Here is a 21,855-nt window from a genome sequence, read left to right as displayed (position 1 = left end):
AGAAGATGTCAGTAACACAGATAACTCAGTAAACCAGTGATTTCCAAATGACCCAAAACCATCCCCACAAGACGGAGGTAGGGGCAGGGAGACAGTTGGCTTCTTCCTGCCCTGACTCCAAGTGAGCTGGGAGAGCAGTGCTGGCCTCCAGTCATGGCCCACACCTGGTCATGCGGCGTGGAAGAGGAGGACACACATGACCTATGCGGGTTTGCACAGGCTCTCTTACTGGACTAATATCACAAAAATTTGAAATTTGAAATTTGAATTTCCTCTGTTTTTCTGTTTCTTTTTGGTTTTACAAACTCCTTTTACTTCATTCTCTCATTTGGTTCAGTTCCGCCATCTGATGGAACCCTCCCAGAACCCCTCCTTAAGGAAGAGTATGAAACAATGATGGGACATTATTAGACTTTCTCTTTAAAGCAAAGCAAATGAAACCATAAAGATCAGGATTTCTTTTTCCCTTTTAACTACTATGTTCTAAAAAATAAGGAAGATTTTTTTAAAAATACTAAAAATAAAAAAGATGAAAAAAAATAAAAAAGATATTCTCTACACGTGTATGGCTTGCCCCAACTCCTGAATGGCAAAGGGAAAAATGGATGTGTTCTCACTCAGCAAAGGAAGATAAAACCACAGCATCCACCTCATTGACCTGCTGGGTAAACTGAGGGCAGGAAGGAGATGAGGTTCCCACAGGGAGCTGACAGTACAACCAGAGAAAACAGAGGCGGTGTTCCTCCCATCCCAACACACAGATCGCCCCTTCTTGGACTGTCTTGTGGGGTACCCTCAAATAAACCCCTTAAGCCCTGCCGGGTTTTCACTTTCCACTCTCACCATAGCAGGTGACCAGAAGCCAGGTGACCTACCTGAGGGGAACTGGCAATGGGCCCTGCCATCATGCCTCGGACGATCAGGCCAGACTTCGGCCTGATCTTCTCACCCATTCTCTTTGTGTCCAAGGAAGGCTCTGACGAATGAAGCTTGTCCATCTTCTCCCATGCAGGGGCCACGGCAGGGCTTTCACCTGGGATAGCCTGCATGGGCTTACTTTTGTGGGGAGGCCTTTTGGATGATATAAAATTACCAAGTAAATCCCCATCAAGATTATCATGCCTGCAAAAAAGGGATATTTCCATTAAAACAGAGTCTTCAATAGCTAACAATGATAATAAATCCTGCATTCAACAGGCACACATAGCAAGCCCATTCATAAATCTGCAAGGATTCTAACCAGGCAGTGCCTTAGCATTAAAAATAAAGAACAGAAAATATTTCAGGGCAAGTCTGACCTATAAAATAAGAACAGGAAGCAAGAAACAAAATCAGAATTGATGACCCATGATAGCATTCCTCAAATATCCTTAAATATTTAATATCCTCAAATATAAAGAGCATCCTTGTCCCAGACCCAAGTGATTACAGAAAACCATAGCCTTTCAGTACAGTCCTTAGCTACGTGGAGACAAAGCCTTACTGCCCCTCATTGACATTAGTAGATGAAGACATGTGGCAAACTTGATGTTCCCCAACTATTTGGTTAAGGTTCAGTTGAGCATGCCGATGGCCTCTCTTCTCGGGTTGCTTTGCATTGAAAGAGAGTAAGAGAGAGAGAGATTATGTGTGTGCGTGTGTGTGTGTGTGTGTGTGTGTGTAGGGGAAAGACAGAGAGAGAACAAAAGATGATGAGATACAGTGAGACAAGCAGGGAGAAATGACAAGAAGGAGAAGGAGAGCAAGAGATCCAGATAAAGAGGACTGGTAATTACCTGTGATCTGGGATGGATTGGCGAGAGCCCAGCACTACTCTGACACAGGCTGGCGGGTTTTCTACCATCAGATTCTGGCCTAAAGAGGCATTGATGGCCGCTCTGTGCCAAGCTGCTGATTACCAAGCACTGAGTCACCCATGAGAGAAGCAGTCATGTGTGTGCCATGACGAGGGCATACTCAGCAGAGGAAGGGGCCACAACCAGCTTGGGGAAATCGAGGACTTGCAGAGAAGGCGGCACTGAGTCTGAAGGACTTAGTGGGTAGGAGATAACCAGAATGCCCCAGGCGTTAGCACAGAACCCTGTAAAAGCAGGCCAGGCCCGGGTGAGCCAGGCAGCTGATGAAGGAAAGAGCTTTGCAGGTTAACCTTAGTATATATTTTACCCTGGAAGCCCTGGGAAGGGTCTGAAGGCCTTTCCACGGGGAAGCAGCACAGCCAGACTTGTTTGTGGGAAGCAGTTACTACCTCAGGTGGATGAAGGATTGGAGCAGGTGACCAGAGGCCTGGAAAGCAAGAGAAAGCCTGTGGGAGCTAGCCCAGGCAAGAGAGGAGGGTATGGAACTGAGGCACTGCTCCCAGGGCAGAGAAAGCAGGAAAGGGTCTAGTGTCATTAAGGACTCACAAAGGCCAAAATGATAGAGCAGGAGAGGTCAAGGATAACACCCAAGTTTGTAGCTTGGACAACTGGGTGGAACTCGGGAGCCTCCACTACTTCTCCTGGTTCTTTATCGCCTCAGAAATATTCATTTTTCCCAGCCAGGCAGTACGTGCCTTTGAAGGAAGAACCATCTTCTTCCACACCACCCTGATTCACCTTCGCATCTTAAGCCCTGAGTTAATGTTTTTAATGGTGCTCATCCTTCGGCAGCTGGAAGCCCAGACCCTACACCCTGACTACCCCCATGAAAGAAAAGGCTTCTCAACAGAGCTGGAAGGAAACACCCAGCCCGAGGGAATTAGACTCGTGAGCGACTGTAGGCGGTATATTAAGGTTGTAATTTAACATAACTGCTTTCCAAATAATGGAGGTTCAATCAAGAACAGCAATTCATTTTCTTCCTATGAGTTTCAAAAGGCCTTATTTTTCAGATGTTTCCATGTCTACCGCATTGCTTTTAGAATTCCATACCCATTTTTTTAAGAAAATGCAAACAAAGCAAGTCCCTAATGCTGACAAACGTTAAACATTTGAATCATAAGCATCCTCCTCCATTCCCAAGGCCTCTGGGGGAAAGGAACAGTGTGCCTCAACAGGGAATTTGAAAGCATACAATGTGGGGGCTGAATACTGACTCCCCGAAGACGTCCAGATCCCAGGACCTGGGGATGTTCCCTTATGTGGAAAGGGACTTTGCACATGTGTTAAGGTTTGGGGATGGGGAGATGACCCTCGATCATCTGGGGGGCAGGCATTAGAGTCACAAGTCTCTGTGTTACAAAGAGGCAGGAGGTCAGAGTCAGGAGTAGGAGATGCCATGATAGAAACAGAGGCTGGAGGGATGTGCTCTGAAGACGGAGGAAGCAGCCACAAACCAAGGCCAAGGAATGTAGGTGACTGTGAGAAGCTAAAGAAAGAAAGGACACAGATTCTCCCCCAAAAGTCTCTAGAAGGAATAAGCCCTACTGACACCTTGCTGTCAACTCAGTGGGACCGATTTTGAACTTCTGACCTCGGTACTGGAAGATAATAAATTCGTATTGCTTTAAGACACGGTGATGCTTAAATTTTATCTGTCAGCTTTGCTAGACTACGTTGCCTAGTTGTTTGGTTGGATACTAGCCTAGATGCTTCCTGAAGGTATTCTTTAGATATGATTAACATCTACATCAGTTGACTTCAAGTAAAGAGTTTATCCTAGGTAATATGGGTGCCTTGTCCAATCAGTGGAAGGCCTTAAGAGCAACAACTGAGGTTTCCCAGAGAACTCGGCTTCAAGGCTATAACACAGAATACTGCCTGAGTTTCCCACATGCCAGTCTGCCCTACAGATTTGAGACTTGCCAGCTCCCACAATCATGTGAGCCAATTCCTTAAAATAAATCTCTTTATAGGGGCACCTGCCTGGGTGGCTCAGTCAGTTAAGCATCTGACTCTTGATTTCAGGTCAGGTCTTGATCTCAGGGTCATGAGATCGAGCCGTATGTTGAACTTCACATGGGCATAGAGCCAACTTAAAAAAATAATAAAGTTTAAAAAAATTAATAAATCTCTATATAGGAAATATAAATCCAAAAAGATATATGTATATAAATACATATAATACTTGCATATATATATTTACATGCATTCACACACATACACACTTCTTATTGGTTCTGTTTTTCTGGAAAACCCTGACAGTTCCAGCCACTCGGTTTATAGGCACCGGTCACAGCAGCAACAGGAAACTAATCCACCCTGTAAACAGAAGAAGAGCTACCTGGCTTTGCTGGTTTCTGACAGTGACGATTTCCATGTCGCATCTTCGTCCGCAAGGTCATATATATTGACCAGTGTGGTCTCTGGGCATCTTGATGATAATCTGTTATTTTTCTTTGGAACTGGGAGTGCAGGGATTGGCACTTCTTGAGTGAAATTGTTAGTAGTATTTCCAAAGTGATCCAGAAAGTATCTGGTAATGAGTTCAAGGTTTGTTTTTAGAGGATTGTCCTTGGCCTATTGTTGGAAGAAAACAAAAATCATTAACCATGTGTACAGATTCACAGGGAGGGTGGAAAAGATGGCTAGTGCAATTCTTTGACATACTTTATCAGCTTCTCATTCATCTGTACATTCTTTCAGCAATTGTCCTGTGTTACAACAGAGATGGAAGACAAAAATCTCTACCCTGAAAGAACTAACATCCAATGCATGAGCCAGGAGATTTAATGAACAACTCTAACAAAATATGACATGAATAGGAAAATAACCAAGCAAATTTCCTCTTGGTTTTTCTCCTAGGAATAACTTTAGAAAATATACATCCGTTCATTAAATAAATAAATAAATAAATCTTTAGGGATTGTTAACTGTGCAAGATAATAAACATCTGGGACCTGAGTATTCTCTTCAGCTGTGTACTCTGCATTTAACACTGGACACTGGGGACTGCAGGGACAGTGCCACAGAAGGTTATTTCAAAGAACATAGGGAGGCCATTAGGACTGACTTAATCTACACCAAATCTCAAAAAAAACCTGAAACTCTTTAGTAGTTGGTTTTAGAAATAAAAGACATCAGGGGCATCTGGAGGGCTCAGTCAGTTAAGACTGACTCTTGATTTCAGATCAAATCATTATCTTAGGGTCATGAGATCGAGCTCCAAGTCAGGCTCCATGCTGAGTGTAAAGCCTGCTTAGGATTCTCTCTCTCCTTCTCCCTCTGCCCCTTGCCCCCTCCACTTGTACTCTTGCACTCTCTCTTTCTCTCTCTAAAAAAAAAAAAAAAGAAAGAAAGAAAGAAATGACATCAGGTTTTCCCAACCTTGACTATGCCAAATATCACATTTGGAGGTTTTTAAATATATATAGTCCCAGGCCCTACTGTGTCTTATTAAGCCAGAATTGCAAAGATCAGAGTCCTGATTTCTCTTAAAATTCCTTTAAGTAATTTGGACAAACACAGATGTCCAAGCAGCAATCCACAAGCTGACCTTAGGCCATGTAACTGTGTCATTCCCCAGCCCACTTGCTCAGGAACACCAAGCTGCTGGGAAGTGTGGTCAGATGCGAGGCATTTGGTGAGTCTGCAGTCAGAGCAGTAAAAGGCCTGACAAAGGACCTGGCGCAGAGAGGACCCTCAGGCACATCCAGGCCTTCCCCTTTCTACCCCCGATCTGTGCAGCAGAACTCAGCCACCAACACCCACAGCCAGATGGGTTCTGACCAACAGCAACAGATTTATCAGGCAGTCAAAATCAGGGGACAGCTTTATTTTTTTAGCATGGGATCCCAAAAAAAACCCTGTTTTGTCTAAGTCTAAATGAAACTCACGAGGAAAAGAGTCGGGGAGAGATGTTATGTAATTTATTTCAACCTTCTTGCTTTTTCTTTCTATACGAGAGATTTATAGCCCTAGATGACCTGAATTATACTTTATGACTTTTCATAACATTCTGCTCAGCATAGTCACAGCCTTTATATGAATCTGGACACCCTTTTTCAAAACCTCAGTTTTACACAGGCATTTTTATATATCATATCCTTAACAGGGAAAAACAATTTACTGGAATTAACATTAAGTTACAGGGATTTCCTAGAATCAGACTAGCTTTGTGTGAATGTCAAAATCATCATGTAATAGGTAGATTAATAAATCTATTTTTCTGTAATATATAAGGTCAACTCATTATCTAATAACTACTAAAGACTACTGTATAAATCAAATAATCAAGGCACTTACCAAGATGTAACGAAAAACCCTTCAGCATCTTCAGATAATTACTACCTTAGGGAGACTATATTAGAGCGGAGGAGTCAAAGTCACTTGAATGGCAAAGATGATTCCAGGAAATTAGGTAAAGTTGCATTCACATAAAATCCCCACTGTACCAGCATGCTTAATTGATTTTCTTGTTACCTGTCTATCTTACTATAGAAAAAAAAAATCTTTCTAAAATGTACAGTCCACACTCCTGCCTTACATACAATGCAGCAAAAGGAGATGGGTTGGATGGCTGCTGCCTGGGTCTATAGGACTCCAGCTGGACACTTAGAGGAGGCGGAGGGGCCCTGGTGCCACCCCTGGACCAAGGATGACAGGCATAGATCCGATGTTTTTACTGACCTGATGCTAGGACTGCACCTGGCTGCTGCTGCCTTTTTCTCATCAAAGTCGGGCAGAGGAACTTCTAGCAACCCGAATGTTCCCCTAGGTTGATGGCATCCTTCATTTTATTGAAGGGAACTCAGCCTGAGCTCCCCCCTAGCCGAGGACGTGCATGAGGGTGGTTTTCTGAGGATCCTCCAGGTGTCTCAGAAACAGCCTTGGAGGGCACGGAGGGTGGGATGTCACCCGCCCCCCATTCCAACCCAATCTGCTAAGATTTCAATTAAGTAAAGCATTACAATTACAGGAGGCTTGACCACCATTACTACAGTAGGACTGAGAATCGGAAGGTCTGGTTCTAGCCTTCCCCCTCCTCGGTAACTCACTGTGAGACCTTGACAAGCCCCTTTTCTCTGGCTCACAGCTCCCCCAGGTGAGGGCCCCCATTCCATGGGTAGTTTAAAAGCTGCTTAGACCAGTCCTGGGGGGCTGCCTGCCTCAAAGGCCAAGAAGGCAAGTCTTCTTCACCCCCAATTCAACCATGGGGCTCCCCTTCTTTGTATTCCATATTTGGACTCCAGGAAATATCATCTTACTGCCTCTTTAAAAAATTATGATAAATGCTGAACTATAAGAACATGAAGTTCTTCCTAACGCTAACGCTATGCCCTACCACAAGGCAACCTCTGCTGGAGAGTCCATTCTTCGATCAAATTAGAAGATTCTGTCTTCATAGCAGGAAAAACCAATGAGGCCAGAATTGAAGCTTCATTCAGTCAGTCAGGCAGCCAATCGTATCTTCCACAAACACATAGAGATTATTTACTATGTCCTCGGGCAACACATGAAGTATGAGGATACAACAGTGAACCAAGAGACGCCAATCTCTGGCCTCCTGCTGCATCCAAGGTAGTGAGTGGGGAGGCAGGTGCTAATTAAACAACCACACACACATCCTGTATTATAAGTGTGCGAGAGCACAACAGAGGAGAACCACAGGATGCGGTGGAAAGCTTATAACTGGGTGAGGGGAGCGCAGGTCAGGGTGGATGAGGGGGAGGGATCAGGGAAGCCCCACCCTCACCCCCCAACCATTTGCTATCTCAACTCCAATGCCCCAGGCTAAGCTGAACCCAAGCCCCACTTCTGCCTAAATTAAATGTCACGGCAGACTTAAAAATAAGCTATTACTCAGAATTGGAGAAGGAAAATCTTACACAGGCTGGGAATGGAAAATTTTAGTAGAACCGAATACTACACTCTTAAGTACAGTCTGACTAAAAACAGCCTCCTAGGGGAGGAGGGAGCACAGGGAATAACCATTAAGGGCCCAGGTTCAAAGGGAGCTTCACAGCCACACACGCAAAATACGCTCTTGGCGGGGGCCTGGGGCCCGACTGAGCCTGGAAACCCAGCTCACACTTGGGATTTGTCAGAACTTGGCTGGGCCTATTTCTCCTTGGCCGCAGGCATGGCGAACCTCCTGCCACCCATCTCCGACAGCCTGGCAGGGTCCACAGGGGCTCTGACATTGCCAAGCTCGGTTCCAGAACACTACACCACACCTTCAAAGCACGTTACCTTGTTCTCCTTGTAGAGAAATTCAAGATGCAAAACCTTGCGGAGATCATTTCTGCTGTTTATGCTGAGGTCAGAGCGTGGGCGTTCCTGGTCCATGGTCACACATGTCTTCTTTAAGCCCTGAGGGAAGAAACCTGAATCATTATTTTCATTTTAAATCAAAACCTTCCAGTCTCTGATGGGGATTATAAATAAAAGACTGTTGGTGTCCTTATGATCATTCCTACCCTGCCTATCCTGCCTTCCTTGCAAGGATCTTGCAAGGACCAAAAACTGACTTAATTTATTTTTATATAACCTTTATTCTTGACATCTTCATAATTATTATTCTGAATCTTACAAGAACCCTATGGGCTGAGCTGAGATTGGAGTTGCTGACCCATTTTACAGAAAAGAAAAGTGAGGTTCAGGTCACTGACTCATCCAAGGCTGGAGCCCTGGGTTAGACACTAGATTTGGAGCCACAGAATATGAAGCTTTAAAAATAAACTGAAGGCAAAAAATGAGCAAAAGGCCAATAATGATTCCTTTCTTTTCTCGGGTGAGAGCAAGGGTTGATCTGCCCGGGTAACACAAGAGAAGCCCATAGCAGGGGGTCCTGACCATCCCAGCCTGTGAGTCAGCAACGCCAGGACTGAGGCTCACTGGAAGCACGTGGTAAATGTCTGCTGAGTTCCCAGGGAGGCCATTAGCAACATTCAGCCCTGACCATCCAGAAGGCCCAACTGAGACACACTCTGGCAAAGGTAAGAGCTATTCTTCCTGTGAGCCTGGCTTCTTTGTTCAAAAAATAACCACAGATGCAGCTCCCTGCCCACCTTGCTGGGCCAGGGTGATCACCGAACATGGAGGAGAAAGAGACAGCTCACAGACAGCTCAGCCTGCCATTAAGGGAGCCCCTGACTCTTTGTGGATCAGGACCCTCACAGTTGCCAGGCCTTAACTTCTCCCCCAGGCTTTGTGTTCACAATCTCACAGAGGCTCCCACTGATGAGAGAACAGGACAAAACCTGCTGCTTGCCATGAAGTGAGGGAGGAAGAATTTGTAAAGAAAGAGATATGAACACAACCCGGAACCAAAGGGAATAAAAAGGAAGTGCTAAGGAGGGGGATCAGAAAGAAATGGGTGTGCATGTTGGGGGAAAGGCAGGGGCATGGTTGAGTGCTCTAGGGAGAATGAACTGGAAGTGGGGGTTATAGCAAGCACCCCTGTTTCATCTGGGTTTCCCCCATGGCTTTCCTGCCAATCAGAGTGAGGCAGAAACCATGAGAGTCCCTCACTGCTGGACAACCCCTTACATCTGTCACCAGTTCAGATCTTGCCAAGCAAGTCTTGGCACATTTCACAAACTCCCTGGAACTGTGGTGCACACCGACATGTGAGAACTACTGGGGTAGTGGACAGGATGCCCTCAGGAAGCAGCCAGTCCTCAGCTCCACCTGGTCCACTTAATCTTCATCATTCAACAAACATTTCCTAGGCACCCACTATATGGTGGGCTGTTCTCAATGCAAGAGATACTGAGCGAATAAGACACACCTCACTCCTTCACAGAGCTGACATTCTGTTGGGGAAGCAGGAAAGGTTTCACAATTAGGTGACATTAAAGAAGAGACATGAGGACAGTAGGAAAGCAAGCCATGAAGACACTTGGGAGAAGTGTATTCTCGACAAGGAATAGCAAGGGCAAAAGCCATGTGGCAGTCCCAGGAGGCCAGTGCAGCTATGGCTGCATGACCAGGGGCTGGAAATGAGGTCAGAGAGGCTGCCCAGATCCTGGAAAGGAAAGACCTTGTTGGCTTTTGTGAAATGGTGGGGTGGAAGCAGGATTTAAAAAGGAGCATGAACTGAGTTGTGTTTGTAAAGAATCACTGGCTGCTAGGCTGGGAATAGGTTTTTGGAGGTAAGGGATTAAGCAGAAACTAGTTAAGATGTTATTGAACAACTCATATGAGAGATGGAGTGGCTTGGACTAAGTGGTGGCAGCAGAAGTAGAAAGAAGTGGCTACATGCTCTGTGTGCTCTGCTGGTAAAGCCAACAGATGTACCAATGGCCTGGATGTGGGGTATACACAAAGGAAAAAAGCCAGGAATGATCACAAAGGTTTTGGCCCAAGCAACTAGAAAGATGGTGATACTGCCTACCAAAATGGGAAACTTACAAGGCATAGAGGGAATCAGGAATTGGATTTTGGACGTGTTGAGATATTTATTGGATGTCCAAGAGGAAATGTAAACTCAGCTGTTGGAAAGAATGTAAGAGTTCTGGGAGAAACCTGGGCCAGAGATAGGCATTTGGGAACTGTTGTCACATTGATGGCCCTGGAATCCAGTAGACTAGCAGAGGCACCTGCAAAATAGCAAGTGAAGAAGAGAAGAGAAGACTGAGTCTTGGAGACGCCCAACACACACAGCTCCAGGAAATGAGGGGGTCCAGCAAAGAACCAGAGAGGTTAGAGGAGGCAGTGCAGAAAGGGCTCTCCAGAAGCCAAGCGGAATGAGCTTCCGGGAAGCGAGACACAATCGGCTATGTCAAACACATGGTTAGACCAAGAAGTGTGAGGACTGAAAGTTAAAGGTCATTGACACACTTGACAAGAGTTAGTTCCGTGGATCGGTGGGGACAGAAGCCAGATTAGAGTGGGTCTGAGCAAGCAGGAAGAAGGATTAGAATCAAAGCACACCCAGTTCTTTCATGGGATTTGGCTGTAAGAGGGAGAAGAAAAATTGGCTGGAGAGACTTGGGGGTCAAGATGGGATTCTGCAGGAGCGACAAGGAGAGAAGACAAAATGTCTGTGCAACAGAGAGAGAGAACTGCAGCAGTGCCCTCACGCAGGCAAGTGGGGACAGATACTCGGGGAGGGGGTGGCTTTCCCAGGAGTATGGAGAATTCACTCGCAGGAGCAGGGACAGAGGCAGAGTGAGGGTCCAGGCCCAGAAAGGTTTACAACTGTGGTGGTGCAGCCTGTCGGGAGCTCTCTCTGTGAAACAAGAATGGGGAAGGAGCTGTGCAGTTGGAGGTGAGGGCAGGTGTGACACGGCCATCCCAGAGTGGAGAGAGGGAGCCAGCTGGAGAGCTATAAGCCTCAGGGGACTGACCACATGGTGGTGTGTTTATCTCCAGCCCCATTCAGGGCTTCAGGCCAGGTTGGGGGGGGGGGGCAGTAGCAAGGTGAATTTGAAAACTCAGGGTGGGGGGAGCATGAGGAAAAAAGAGAAGGGCAAGGGAGGTGAGCATGTTGTTGAGGGTGTGATTCTAACGATGGGTGGCTAAGAAGTAGGGAGAGATCACAACAGAGCCAGGGGCCTGGGAGCAATTGGCAGGAACTGTGGAATGCAGATATGAGTGAGACTGAAGACCAGTTTATGACAGGCGGGCTGCTAAGGGAGGTGAGCTGCCAGTGAGGATGACAGATTACACAGATTCCGGAAAGGGTGGGGTGCGGATAGCAATAGGCCTGGGACATGACCGCTTGGAATGGGTGGCAGAGGTAGGATGGGGTCAAGTTGCTGCAGGAAGGGGAGGCTGGGGCATGAGGAGTCACCTTGGAGGACCCTGACACTGCAGGACTTTAGCATGACTCTCCCTGAGGGCAGACCATGCTTGGACGGGGGCCAGCATAGCTGGGTGTGATGTAGGGTAGAGAGCAGAGGACATGGTAGGGGAAGGTGAGGCCAGAGGCCCAGCCTGTAGCAGGGTCATAGAGTGCCTTGAGGCTTGGGTGAGGCCTTCCCTTGGATTTCATTCTGGTTGTAGTAAAAAGCCCATGGAAGGTTTTGAGGAGAGGAGTGACAAGCTCTCCCTTGCTCACCCTGGGCAAGTTTCTTAGCCCTCCAGTCTCGTGCTCATCTTGCAGGAAAGGGAGTAAGAATTCCTGTCTTTCAGGACTGTTACGAGGATCTGAGAAAACAAACAGGCATCTAGAAGGTACCTCACACTATGATGGGAACTCTCCAGGTTATGCCTGCCTTGTGCCAAGCCCTGAAGGGGGTACATGGTCTCGGCACTGGAGCAGAAGGTGACAAGGACAACAGCTGAACTGGACTGCAGTCCCAGCTCTCTACAACTTTCTGAGCGACTGTGGGCAACTCCTTTGTCAGGTCAGAGCTTCAGTGTGCCTGGATGAAAAATGGGAGGGAGAGGAGGCCCCATGAGCCACACACTGCCAAGACTCCACCCGGATCAGGTGTCAGCTCTGTGGACTGTTCTAGTAGGCAAGACAGGCAGACATATAAAGTGTAACGTGAGCGCCAAAGAGCAAGTCACAGACGAGGTAAGTCAGGTATTCCGACTGGAGTTATCCAAGAAGACCACCTGGAGGAAACAGACTTGGGGTGGGCCATGGGTGGAAGCGGGGAAAGCATGTGGGAGAAGCTGGAACCCACGTTGGGGTGGGTGGTACACTGGGGCCAAGACATGGGGGAGCCTTAGAGAGCAGGTAAGGACTGTGGATTTCCTTTGAACTCAAGGAAGGCAAGGCATGAGGAAAGCTGACAGTTTTGCTTGGTGGTCCAAACTGAAAAGAAATGGTAATAGTGGGCAGCCTCACAGGATGTGTCACTGACATCCAACGTGCGGCCAGGACTTGGTGACAAAAGGTCAACCAGCCATAAAACAGAGCAGATACAATGAAGCCACAGTGCATGTAAACATTTTTAAATGGAAAAAAAAAAAAAAAAAACTTTTAAAAAGCAAAGAAAGACACTTTCAAAACAGATGCAGATGAGAGATGGGGGGGTGAAGATAACGCTGAATACAGGTACCTACTATGTGCATACGATGCTTAGGGGCTGACTATATATTATTAATCCCCATCATAAATCTGCAAAGGGTGGGTCTTTCTGTTTTACAGAAAAGGAAACTGAGACAGTGAGTAACGGATCCAAGCTCTCACTGCTAACCAGTTGCTGGTATTTGAACTGCCCCACCTGATTCCAAAGCCCTTCCAATTTCCCCTTCAAAAAACGATTTTCTGGGACGCCTGGGTGGCTCAGTTGGTTGGAAGACTGACTGCCTTCGGCTCAGGTCATGATCCCAGAGTCCCAGGATTGAGTCCCCCATCGGGCTCCCAGCTCCACCGGGAGTCTGCTTCTCTCTCTGACCTCGATCATGCTCTCTCTCACTACCTCTCTCTCAAATAAATAAAAAAAAATCTTAAAAAAAAAAAAAGATTTTCTTTGTATGTTTAACCTAGACAGCTGCCCATGGCCCCTACTCAACACGACACAGACACCGTGAGTGCCAAGCCCTCGGTCACTCTGCACAGATTGAGTTAGAATATGGAATAGTTGCTGTCCCTACACTGGCTTACGCGGTAACCTCCAACGACCTCTGTCCCACAGTGTCCCCACCTCCACTGCAGACCGCTTGCAAAGGACCTCCCCAACTTCTGAGCACTCCGAAAACTCTCCCTGTGCAACACAACGGAAGTTTAAAACAACCAAGGCTGCAACCTCAAGCTCCCACTGCCGAGGAGCACGACTGAAGGGTTCAACTATCGGGAACGCGTTTTGGCTCCTTGGGTTCCCACTGGGGGACCTTCTTTCCCGGTAGGGTGGAGGTGGTGGAACGGGCGACGGCGCCGGACTGCCAGGCCTGCGCCATGCGCTCCCAGCCGGCCGCGACAAGACGACCGTGGTTTAAGAGGCCGGGAGGAAGCCGCCCCCGGCCGCCACCCCAACCCCGGGCCGCCGCCCTCACCCCGGGCCGCCGCCCCCACCCCGTGCCGTTCCCCGTGCGGGTCCCCGTGCCACTTCCTCCGCCGGAGGGGCGGGATGCCAGCGCTGGACGGCGGCCGCGGGCCGGCGTGGCCAGTGGGCGCTGCGCGGGGCTGCGATGATTCCTGGGAAATGTAGTTTCAGCAGGTCCGGGAAAGGGGCGCTCCCGTCGGGTATCCCCGGGGCAGGGGGCGGCAGGAGGGAACTCTTCCTTCCCGAAGGCGTGGAGCTGGCGGGGGTACCCCTAGACTGCACCCTCACCCTGGGGCAGTGGCCCCGAGCGGTGGAGGCGGCGCCGCGACCTACCTTTCTGCTGAGGAACTCCCGGACCAGGGAGGCTGCCACCTCCTCCACGAAGAGGCTGTCCATGCCGCCGGCTCTGCCCACGAGGCCGCGCCGCCGCAGCCCAGGCCCCAGGTCCGTTGGGGCCAGTATGGCCGCGTTGCCTTGGTGACGGTGTCACCGGAGCCGGGAGAGCTCCTCCCCTTCATCCGAGCCCGCCGGCTGGGAGGGCGGGGAGAAGGGGAGGAGCGTGCTTCAAACTGGCTTTGGAGCCCAAGGCCTCCCAGGGCCCAGGCGTGGGCTCCCAGCTTGGTCCTGGCTCTGTCATGGCTCTTGCCTGCCCTCTGGGTGGCCTAAAACCAGCCACTGCTCCACGCTGAGTCCTGATTGCCCAAAATGGGAAATGCGGAGAATGCCTGACTCCCTGTTCCTGGAGAAGTAAATGCACAGTGAAGTGGCCCAGAGAGGGCCACCCACAGCACCACAGCTGGCTCCTGGGCTCGGGACCTTGGCTGGCCTGGACTGCGTGGGACAAGGAGGCCCAGGACTCTGTGAACTCGGTGCTGAAATAAAAGGACGGACCAGTCTCTAACCCACTTAGTGCCTGCTGTCCCATAATGATACTGCGGGTAATTGAGCACCAAGCATTCTATACAGGTGTCATCGAAATAAGGACCCAATCATTATATCTACAATTTACAAAGAAAAATATGCTTTCCAAGGGCCATAAAATGGAGGTGCTAAACAAAGCAGAGCTACAGAGCATGACCCCAGACCCCATCAAATGGAATTTCTCTATGCCACAGACTAACATAAAACCAGCATTAGCCAAGAGGAGCATTGGCCTCACAGTGATCAGCTGTAATTTCTTCACCTACTCAGAGATTCAAGAGACTACTTACTTACAGAGCTTAGCAATGGAATTGAGTGGAAAAGTTAACTCCCAAAAGACTGCATACAGCATATCTTTGTGTAAATGTGAAACAACTTAAACCAGAAAATCATAATTTGTGGGGATATAATGCTTCAGTAAAGCCCTTTGTAATAAGAGCAAGGGAATGAAGACCACATGACTCAGAACAGTGGTTGCTTCCAGAGGGGGAGGAAGGGGTGCAGGGTGAGGGAGAACCACATGGGTACATTTAAGTAGTTGTCAACGTTCTGGGTGTCATTAGGGCATTTGTTTCTTAAGCATTTGTTATAGTGTTTCTATTAATTCGTTAGTTTAATAAAAGATGACCTTGTGGGGACCGATGTTGAGAAGATGTCATGAACCAAGGCAGATGATTAATTAATTCTATGCCCCAGAGGTCCAGAGGAAGGGAAGGAGGAAAGGGGAATTAGGGACACTTTAGATGGCTTTGTCTCATAACACTGAAAGGGTTCTATGATGTGTGTGTGCACACATACATGGGCATGGGTAAAGTTCTACACATCACTATACAGCAGTGGTTCTAGGCATCTGAGTCTCTGAGCTCCTGAATTTGTGCAGGTCTGACCACAAGAGTTCTGGGGTCCCTGGCTTCTGCCTGGTGCCCAGTGGGGCTCTGGCAGCAGGGTCCAGCAGGCGCAGTACGGGACTTGGAACAGGCCTGTGTTGTGAGGGTTGAGTTCATGGGCTGCTTCCTCCAAGATGCTCCAGGATAGAGACTGACTGAATGGATCCCCCTCCAACCTCAAGTTCCTTGAGAGCAGGACAGGACTGGGCATTTACCTGGGTCAGAGGGCTCCAGAGAACAGAGGTGGGAGATTGGATCTGACCAGGTACAACATGTCTGGACCAGCTGTTTTGGAAGGACATTGTGAAAGTCCTTCTAACAATGTGACCCTCAGTCCTTCCGAGGCATCTGGCCACCATTCCCAGAGGTCAGGACAAGGAGTCTATTACAGGTTGCTCTTGGCAAGATGAAAAAGCGATTCCTTTATATGCTCTCCACACAGCCCCATTGGCCACCTCCCAATCTCTACTTTACATGGCCACCAACATGAGACTGGTGATGGAAGCAAGACCAAGCCTCAGCCAGGCCCTAGCAACATGAAGTGGGACAGCTGCAGTCCTGGTGAGATTTGGCCTTCCACTCTGCCCAAAGCACACAAGACCTCCTGGATGCCAGGGGTGGTCAGTCTTGCTGACTGTGCAGGTCTGTGCAGGAGGGCCATCTGGAGAGAGGGTGGAAGGAAGGAAGGAAGGAAAGGAAGAAGGAAGGAGAAAGGAAGGGGGGTGGGAAGGAAGGGAGAGAGGAAGGAAGGAAAGGAAGGAAGTTAGTTCCTCCTCACATTTGAATGTCAACTGGTAAATGAAGAATGATGGAATTAGCAAATCACCATTTGACAACCAGCATAATAATTCATTCAGACAAGAATCATCAATGAATGCTAAAACCAGTGGGTAAAAGCAGAACAGGACATTTACATAATCTCAAAATACCTCTCTGTGAGATATTTGTGAATTACAAGGTGAAAAACTGTCATGCTCCAGTAAAGCAAGTTGGTCAACATGACATTAAGGAAGTGGTCAGAGTCACCATCATCAGCAATGGGACAGATTAACATCACGTCCCTCCTCATGCCCTGAAAGAGACGTTACCCCAGAACAGATATGCTTGCCAAAATGATAACAACAATAAGAACAACAACATGCCTTAAAATTATTTGTTTGTCTCTCATGGAAATCTAGGGCTTATACTACAGAGCTACACATTATTAGGTTCTCTGTTTTTTTTCTATTCTTTCTCTCAGACGTGTGGCCTTGACCTTAGAGCCCAAGATGCCAGCATCCATGTTCGAGGTAGCAGGATGGAGTAAAGGATGAAGAATAAAAAGCAAATAGTTTGTGTGTACCCCATTTTAGAAAAGGTTTCCAGAAGCTGGCACAAAATACTCTGCATACATCACTTTGTCAGAACTCACTTGCTTGGTCACACCTAGCTGCAAAGGAGGGTGGGAAATATAGTCTTTGATTGGCAGCCATGTGCCCAGCTAAAAAATTCTATTACTATGAAAGGAATGATGGGTACAATAGACGCAGGAGGTCAACTAACAACCTTTGGCATACTGATGTCATTTTGTTTCAAAATGGCCTATTTCTACACCCTTGGTCCTTTTTTTATTTTTTTTAAAGATTTTATTTATTTATTTGACAGACAGAGATTACAAGTAGGCAGAGAGGCAGGCAGAGAGAGGGAGAAGCAGACTCCCACTCAGCAGAGAGCCCGACTCGGGGCTTGATCCCAGGACCCTGGGATCATGACCTGAGCCAAAGGCAGAGGCTTTGACCCTGAGCCACCCAGGCACCCCGCTTGGTCCTTGCTATTTGGATCTCAAATCACTGTACCCTTTCCACCTCAAATACTTACTGTACACACAGCACACACACCCAGTGTGTGCCTGGATGTACGTGTTGCTCAGACCCCATATCCTGCAGACCTGGATCCCCAAACATGCCTGGGCCAGTCATGCTTCCTTGCCTGTGCATGACTTCAAATCTCCACACCATTTTCTATTAGGAGAGACAGTAGCCTACGGGAACTGTCCCATAGCCTCTATGCTAACATTTAAGCTGATTTAAACGGAGATAACCAGAATGTCCAACTTTTGTTCCTTCCTTCCTAGATAAGCAAATTAAAATGCCTGTGGTAAACAACTGTTTCTCTTGACCTTGGGCTTTTTCAGAGCTCTGGGGGTGCAGGGGGTGTAGAGGGATATTCAGGGTTTTTGAAATTTGCATGGAGTAGCAAGATGGTAGGACTGGTCAGTGTTTCTGATGGAGCCTGAGGATCACCACTCATGCACCTAGGAGTGCATGAGTGCATCACCTAGAGTGCACTAGGGCAAGAAAGGTCTGCATTTAAGGGCAAAAATGGCAACAGCCACCAATATCTCATCATTGTGTCTGCTTTCTGGTCCCCAGCTCCACCCACCACCTCCACCTCCACCCCCACAATCACGTGGGGTGTTATGGTCTTGGGGCGGGAGGAGATTGGGAAATTGATATGCTTTTGGAACCTGCAGAGACTTTGTGGAAGCTTTTCTCCACCTCGGCACAGCCAAGGATGGCACCTGATTCCCGTAATATGGTCGAGTGGCAGCGTGGGGAGTTGGGAATCTCCTGAGACTCTATAACCAGCAACCTGTGTCTTCTCTGTTCATACTTGTGCCACTGCAGGCAGAGTGAAGTAGGCATGGGTCCTGTATTATTAGTCACATCACACAAGGTTTTCCCTCTGCCAGAAATGGCTAGCCCTTCTCCTCCCCATTAGACATTAGTGAACAACTCACTCTTAAAACCCAGCTCAAAGGTCACCTCCAGGAAGCCTTCCTGGAATTTCCCCTGCACCAGCTCCACGCATTCCTGGCACTCTGTGAGATGACAGTGGGGGCAACAGGTAAAGCTCTTAGGCTCTTGAGCTACACAGCCTGGCTCAGCTTCTTTGCAGCTGTGTGGTTTGAGCAAGACTTTTAACACCTATGCCTCAGTTTTCCCAACTGTAAAATAAGGAATAAAAGCAATACCTTCCACATGGGGCCTTTGGGAGAATTAAACAAGTTTTACATACTTTTTAAAGTGGTTGGCCTAGGGGCGCCTGGGTGGCTCAGTGGGTTAAAGCCTCTGCCTTCTGCTCAGGTCATGATCTCAGGCTCCTAGGATCGAGCCCCGCATCGGGCTCTCTGCTCAGCAGGAAGCCTGCTTCCTCCTCTCTCTCTCTGCCTGCCTCTCTGCCTACTTGTGATTTCTGTCAAATAAATAAATAAAATCTTTAAATAAATAAATAAGTGGTTGGCCTTATAGCAATGTTAGTCACAACAGCCAAAGGTGGAAATGATCTAAGTGCCCACTGATGGGTGCAGGCATAAACACAGTGGGGTAGGCATTCCCTACGATGGAATATTATCCAGACTTAAAAAGGAAGGAAATTCTGCAATAGGCTACAGCATGGATGAACCTTGAAAATATCATGCTTGGTGAAACAAACCAGCCACAGACAGACAAACACAGCATGACTTCACTAGTGCCCGGTGCCCAGAGTAGTCAAGTTCATACAGGTGGGAAGGAGAATGGTGGTTGCCAGGGGCTGGGGAGAGAGGGAAATGGGGAGTAGTTCTTCAGTGGACACAGAGTTGTTTTTCCATGGACACAGCTTCGGAAGTTACAAGTGTTCTGGAGACAGACGGTGGTGCAGTTTGTACAACAACGTGATTGCATTTAATGTCACTGACCTGCACACTTAGAATGGTTAAGACAGTAAATTTTAAGTTATATGTATTTAATCACAATGTTAAAGTATTTTTTAAAAGGGGCTCGCACGTAATAAATTCCAGGAGGTCACCAGCTATGCATTTAGCACGTGATCTGTGTGTTTGTCATCTGTCCCTGTCCTCCAGGGTGGCCACTGAAGGAGTTCACCACTGGCATAAGGAACACTCCAGAAACAGCAGGAGGAAGGCTGAAGCTGCAGAACTCATGCAGGGAGAGATGGAATTGTTACAGAGAGAGAAGTACGGGACAAGGCAAGGCAAGTCCCAAATGGAGACTAGTCCTTAAAGAGCGGTGTTAGGGAAGAAAACTGGCCCAGGACAGCTTGGGGAGCCCGACCTGAAACAGAGTTCACAGCACTGGGAAGGGCCACCAAGGAGAGCTGGGAGCCCTTCCTCCTCAGGCCTTGGCGGGGGGGGGGGGGGTGCCTGCCACCATGTGGTCCCCTAGTCTGCCCACAAGGGTGTCAGAGGCAGCTGTCACACGGAGGCCAGTGCCTACTGGAAGTGGAGGTTGAGGCGCTGACCTCTAAGGACAGGCCATCATGCAGCCCCCTGCAGGTCCACCAAAGGAACGTGTGGAAGGGGTCTGAGGCATGAGGGTGGGTGCAGGGTGACCACTTTCATGTCCAGGACACACCCAGTTGGCCATGCATATGTTGTGTCTGAGGATACTGCCTCCAAGCCAAGGGTCTCATACCGGGAGCACCCAACCTCCTTCTGCCTGTTGATCTTTCCACCACAAGCATTTCTAAAACCTGCTCAAATGCGATGCCTCTCCGGCCCAGTCCAGAGAAGAGTCCACTCCAATAGATACACATTGAGGGAAGGGCTGGAGCTGCTAGGGCTGACTAGGCCCCATGCAGGGAGAGTCCCGAGGAGAGGAGGGGCTTCTGCACACTTCCAAGCTTGTGGGGACACCTAGTGGAAAAGAGGGTACACTGACGTTGTCACTCCAATCTCTACTAGCTTGCTGTGTGTCTCTGGACAAGTCACACCCTCTCCCAGACCTCAGCTTCCTGAATTATTGAACAAAGAGATTAGACAAGATCATTTCAAGGGGCCGTTCCAGATCTCCTACAGGGAAATAATGTCAACAGTCTTTTGTGCAAAAAGCTTTTACTTGCCAAAGCACTTTCCCATCAATGATTTCTGGCTCCTAGAATTCTCTTGTAGATTATTGGATTGGATTCCATCTCCCCTACTTCACAGAAGGGAAACAGGAGGCCCAAACAAGGGAAAAGACTCACCCAAGGCCATCCAGCCAATTAGTGGCGGGGCTGAGACTAGAATCCTAGAATCTAGGTTTCTTGACTCTTAGAAGGGGATGTTATGTCCAGCTGTGCAGAGTACACCCCACACAAAGGGTAGGGGTTGTGGGAGAAAGGAAGCTGAAAAATGCTTGAAGAAAAGGGGGGGAAGGGACCAAGTAAGCCTTAAGGAGTTGGTCCATTCAGAAGGGGCACCTTGTTCTCAGAGTCCTTCCAAAGGGAGAGAAATACATTTCCCCAGTTGATCATCCCACAGGGCCCCTTTCTATAATTTGTCCATCTCTAGGAGGCCCCTTTTCCTAATTCACACAAACAGCCCTGACTCCCAGACTGCGCTCTTTCCCTCTAGGCTGCATGACCAGATCTGAAACAGGGCTGCCACGTGAAATATAGAACATTCAGTTAAATTTGAAATTTGATAAGCAGTAAATAGTTGTTTAGGATAAGTATGTCCCACCAACTTGGGGACATGCTTTGATAGTGTAGATGTTCATAAATATGTGATAAAGTTTATTTTTAAGGAGAATAATAAATATAAAATTCACACTAGTGATCTCAGGTGGTGAATGCAGGGGGCAAGGAGCGGGGGAGAAGCCCATTAAGTATCACATCTGAGTACTCAGTTTGGGTGGCGGTTCACACCCCCACATGTAATATAGTCACGACAAGTGTAGACAATGAAGGGAAGAAGGAGAAGTATGGACAGACAGGTGGATGGATGGATGGATAGATAGATATATCGTCACAACAGGTAAAGACAATAGAGGGGAAAAAGAAAAGATGACAGAGAGAGGATGGAAGAAAGGGAAGGAAGAAAGGAAGGAAGGACCCTTCCAGCTGGTCTTCAATGATCATATCTCACTATATCACATCTCAGTACAGTCCTGTGATGAGAAACGTGCCCTCAAAAGGGATCTAATTCTGCAACTTGGGGACCCATCTACTATCCCACCCAAAGGACTGGTCCGGTCCTAGACGGACCTACTGTCCTGAAAATGTCAGAGACAACAGTGAAGGCAGAGAAGCCTCCAAGAGTGGGGGTTGAAGCCCAGCCCCCCAGGGAGCCCCCTCCCCTAGCCCTGTGTCCTACATGTTCCCTTCCAGCTCACAAGCCCATCTCACTGGGCAGTAGACCAGGAGGGAGTGATTATCTCTGCAAGACTCACAGGCACTGGGTGGTTCATAAGGGTGGGACTGAAGTCAATGAGCATGTTCCCTGCA

The 21,855-nt window shown here is 48.1% G+C and overlaps 1 protein-coding gene across 7 annotated transcripts in view; it reads right to left on the bottom strand.

The window, feature by feature from the left end:
• Positions 1-14,305, bottom strand: part of MINDY4 (MINDY lysine 48 deubiquitinase 4) — a 118,936-nt gene extending 104,631 nt beyond the window's left edge. For 6 of the 7 annotated variants that reach the window (XR_006601370.1, XR_001181121.2, XR_001181122.2 and 3 more), the window contains exons 1-4: positions 14,135-14,304; positions 8,109-8,228; positions 4,201-4,436; positions 876-1,122 (exon numbers count right to left, since the gene is read on the bottom strand). Coding sequence is in view for 3 of the 7 variants with exons in the window: in XM_013061478.2 (XP_012916932.1) it covers positions 876-1,122; positions 4,201-4,436; positions 8,109-8,228; positions 14,135-14,197 (666 nt within the window). In the remaining 4 variants the exon portion in view is untranslated. Of the gene's footprint in view, positions 1-875; positions 1,123-4,200; positions 4,437-8,108; positions 8,229-14,134 lie in introns of all 7 variants that reach the window. The other variant, XM_045062848.1, reaches the window with a different exon arrangement.
• Positions 14,306-21,855: the final 7,550 nt, after the last annotated feature.

Source organism: Mustela putorius, unplaced genomic scaffold (genome assembly GCF_011764305.1).
Source record: "Mustela putorius furo isolate JIRA1106 unplaced genomic scaffold, ASM1176430v1.1 tig00003845_pilon_pilon_pilon, whole genome shotgun sequence".
Classification (NCBI taxonomy): Eukaryota; Metazoa; Chordata; class Mammalia; order Carnivora; family Mustelidae; genus Mustela; species Mustela putorius.
This window is presented reverse-complemented; position numbering and strand designations above follow the sequence as displayed.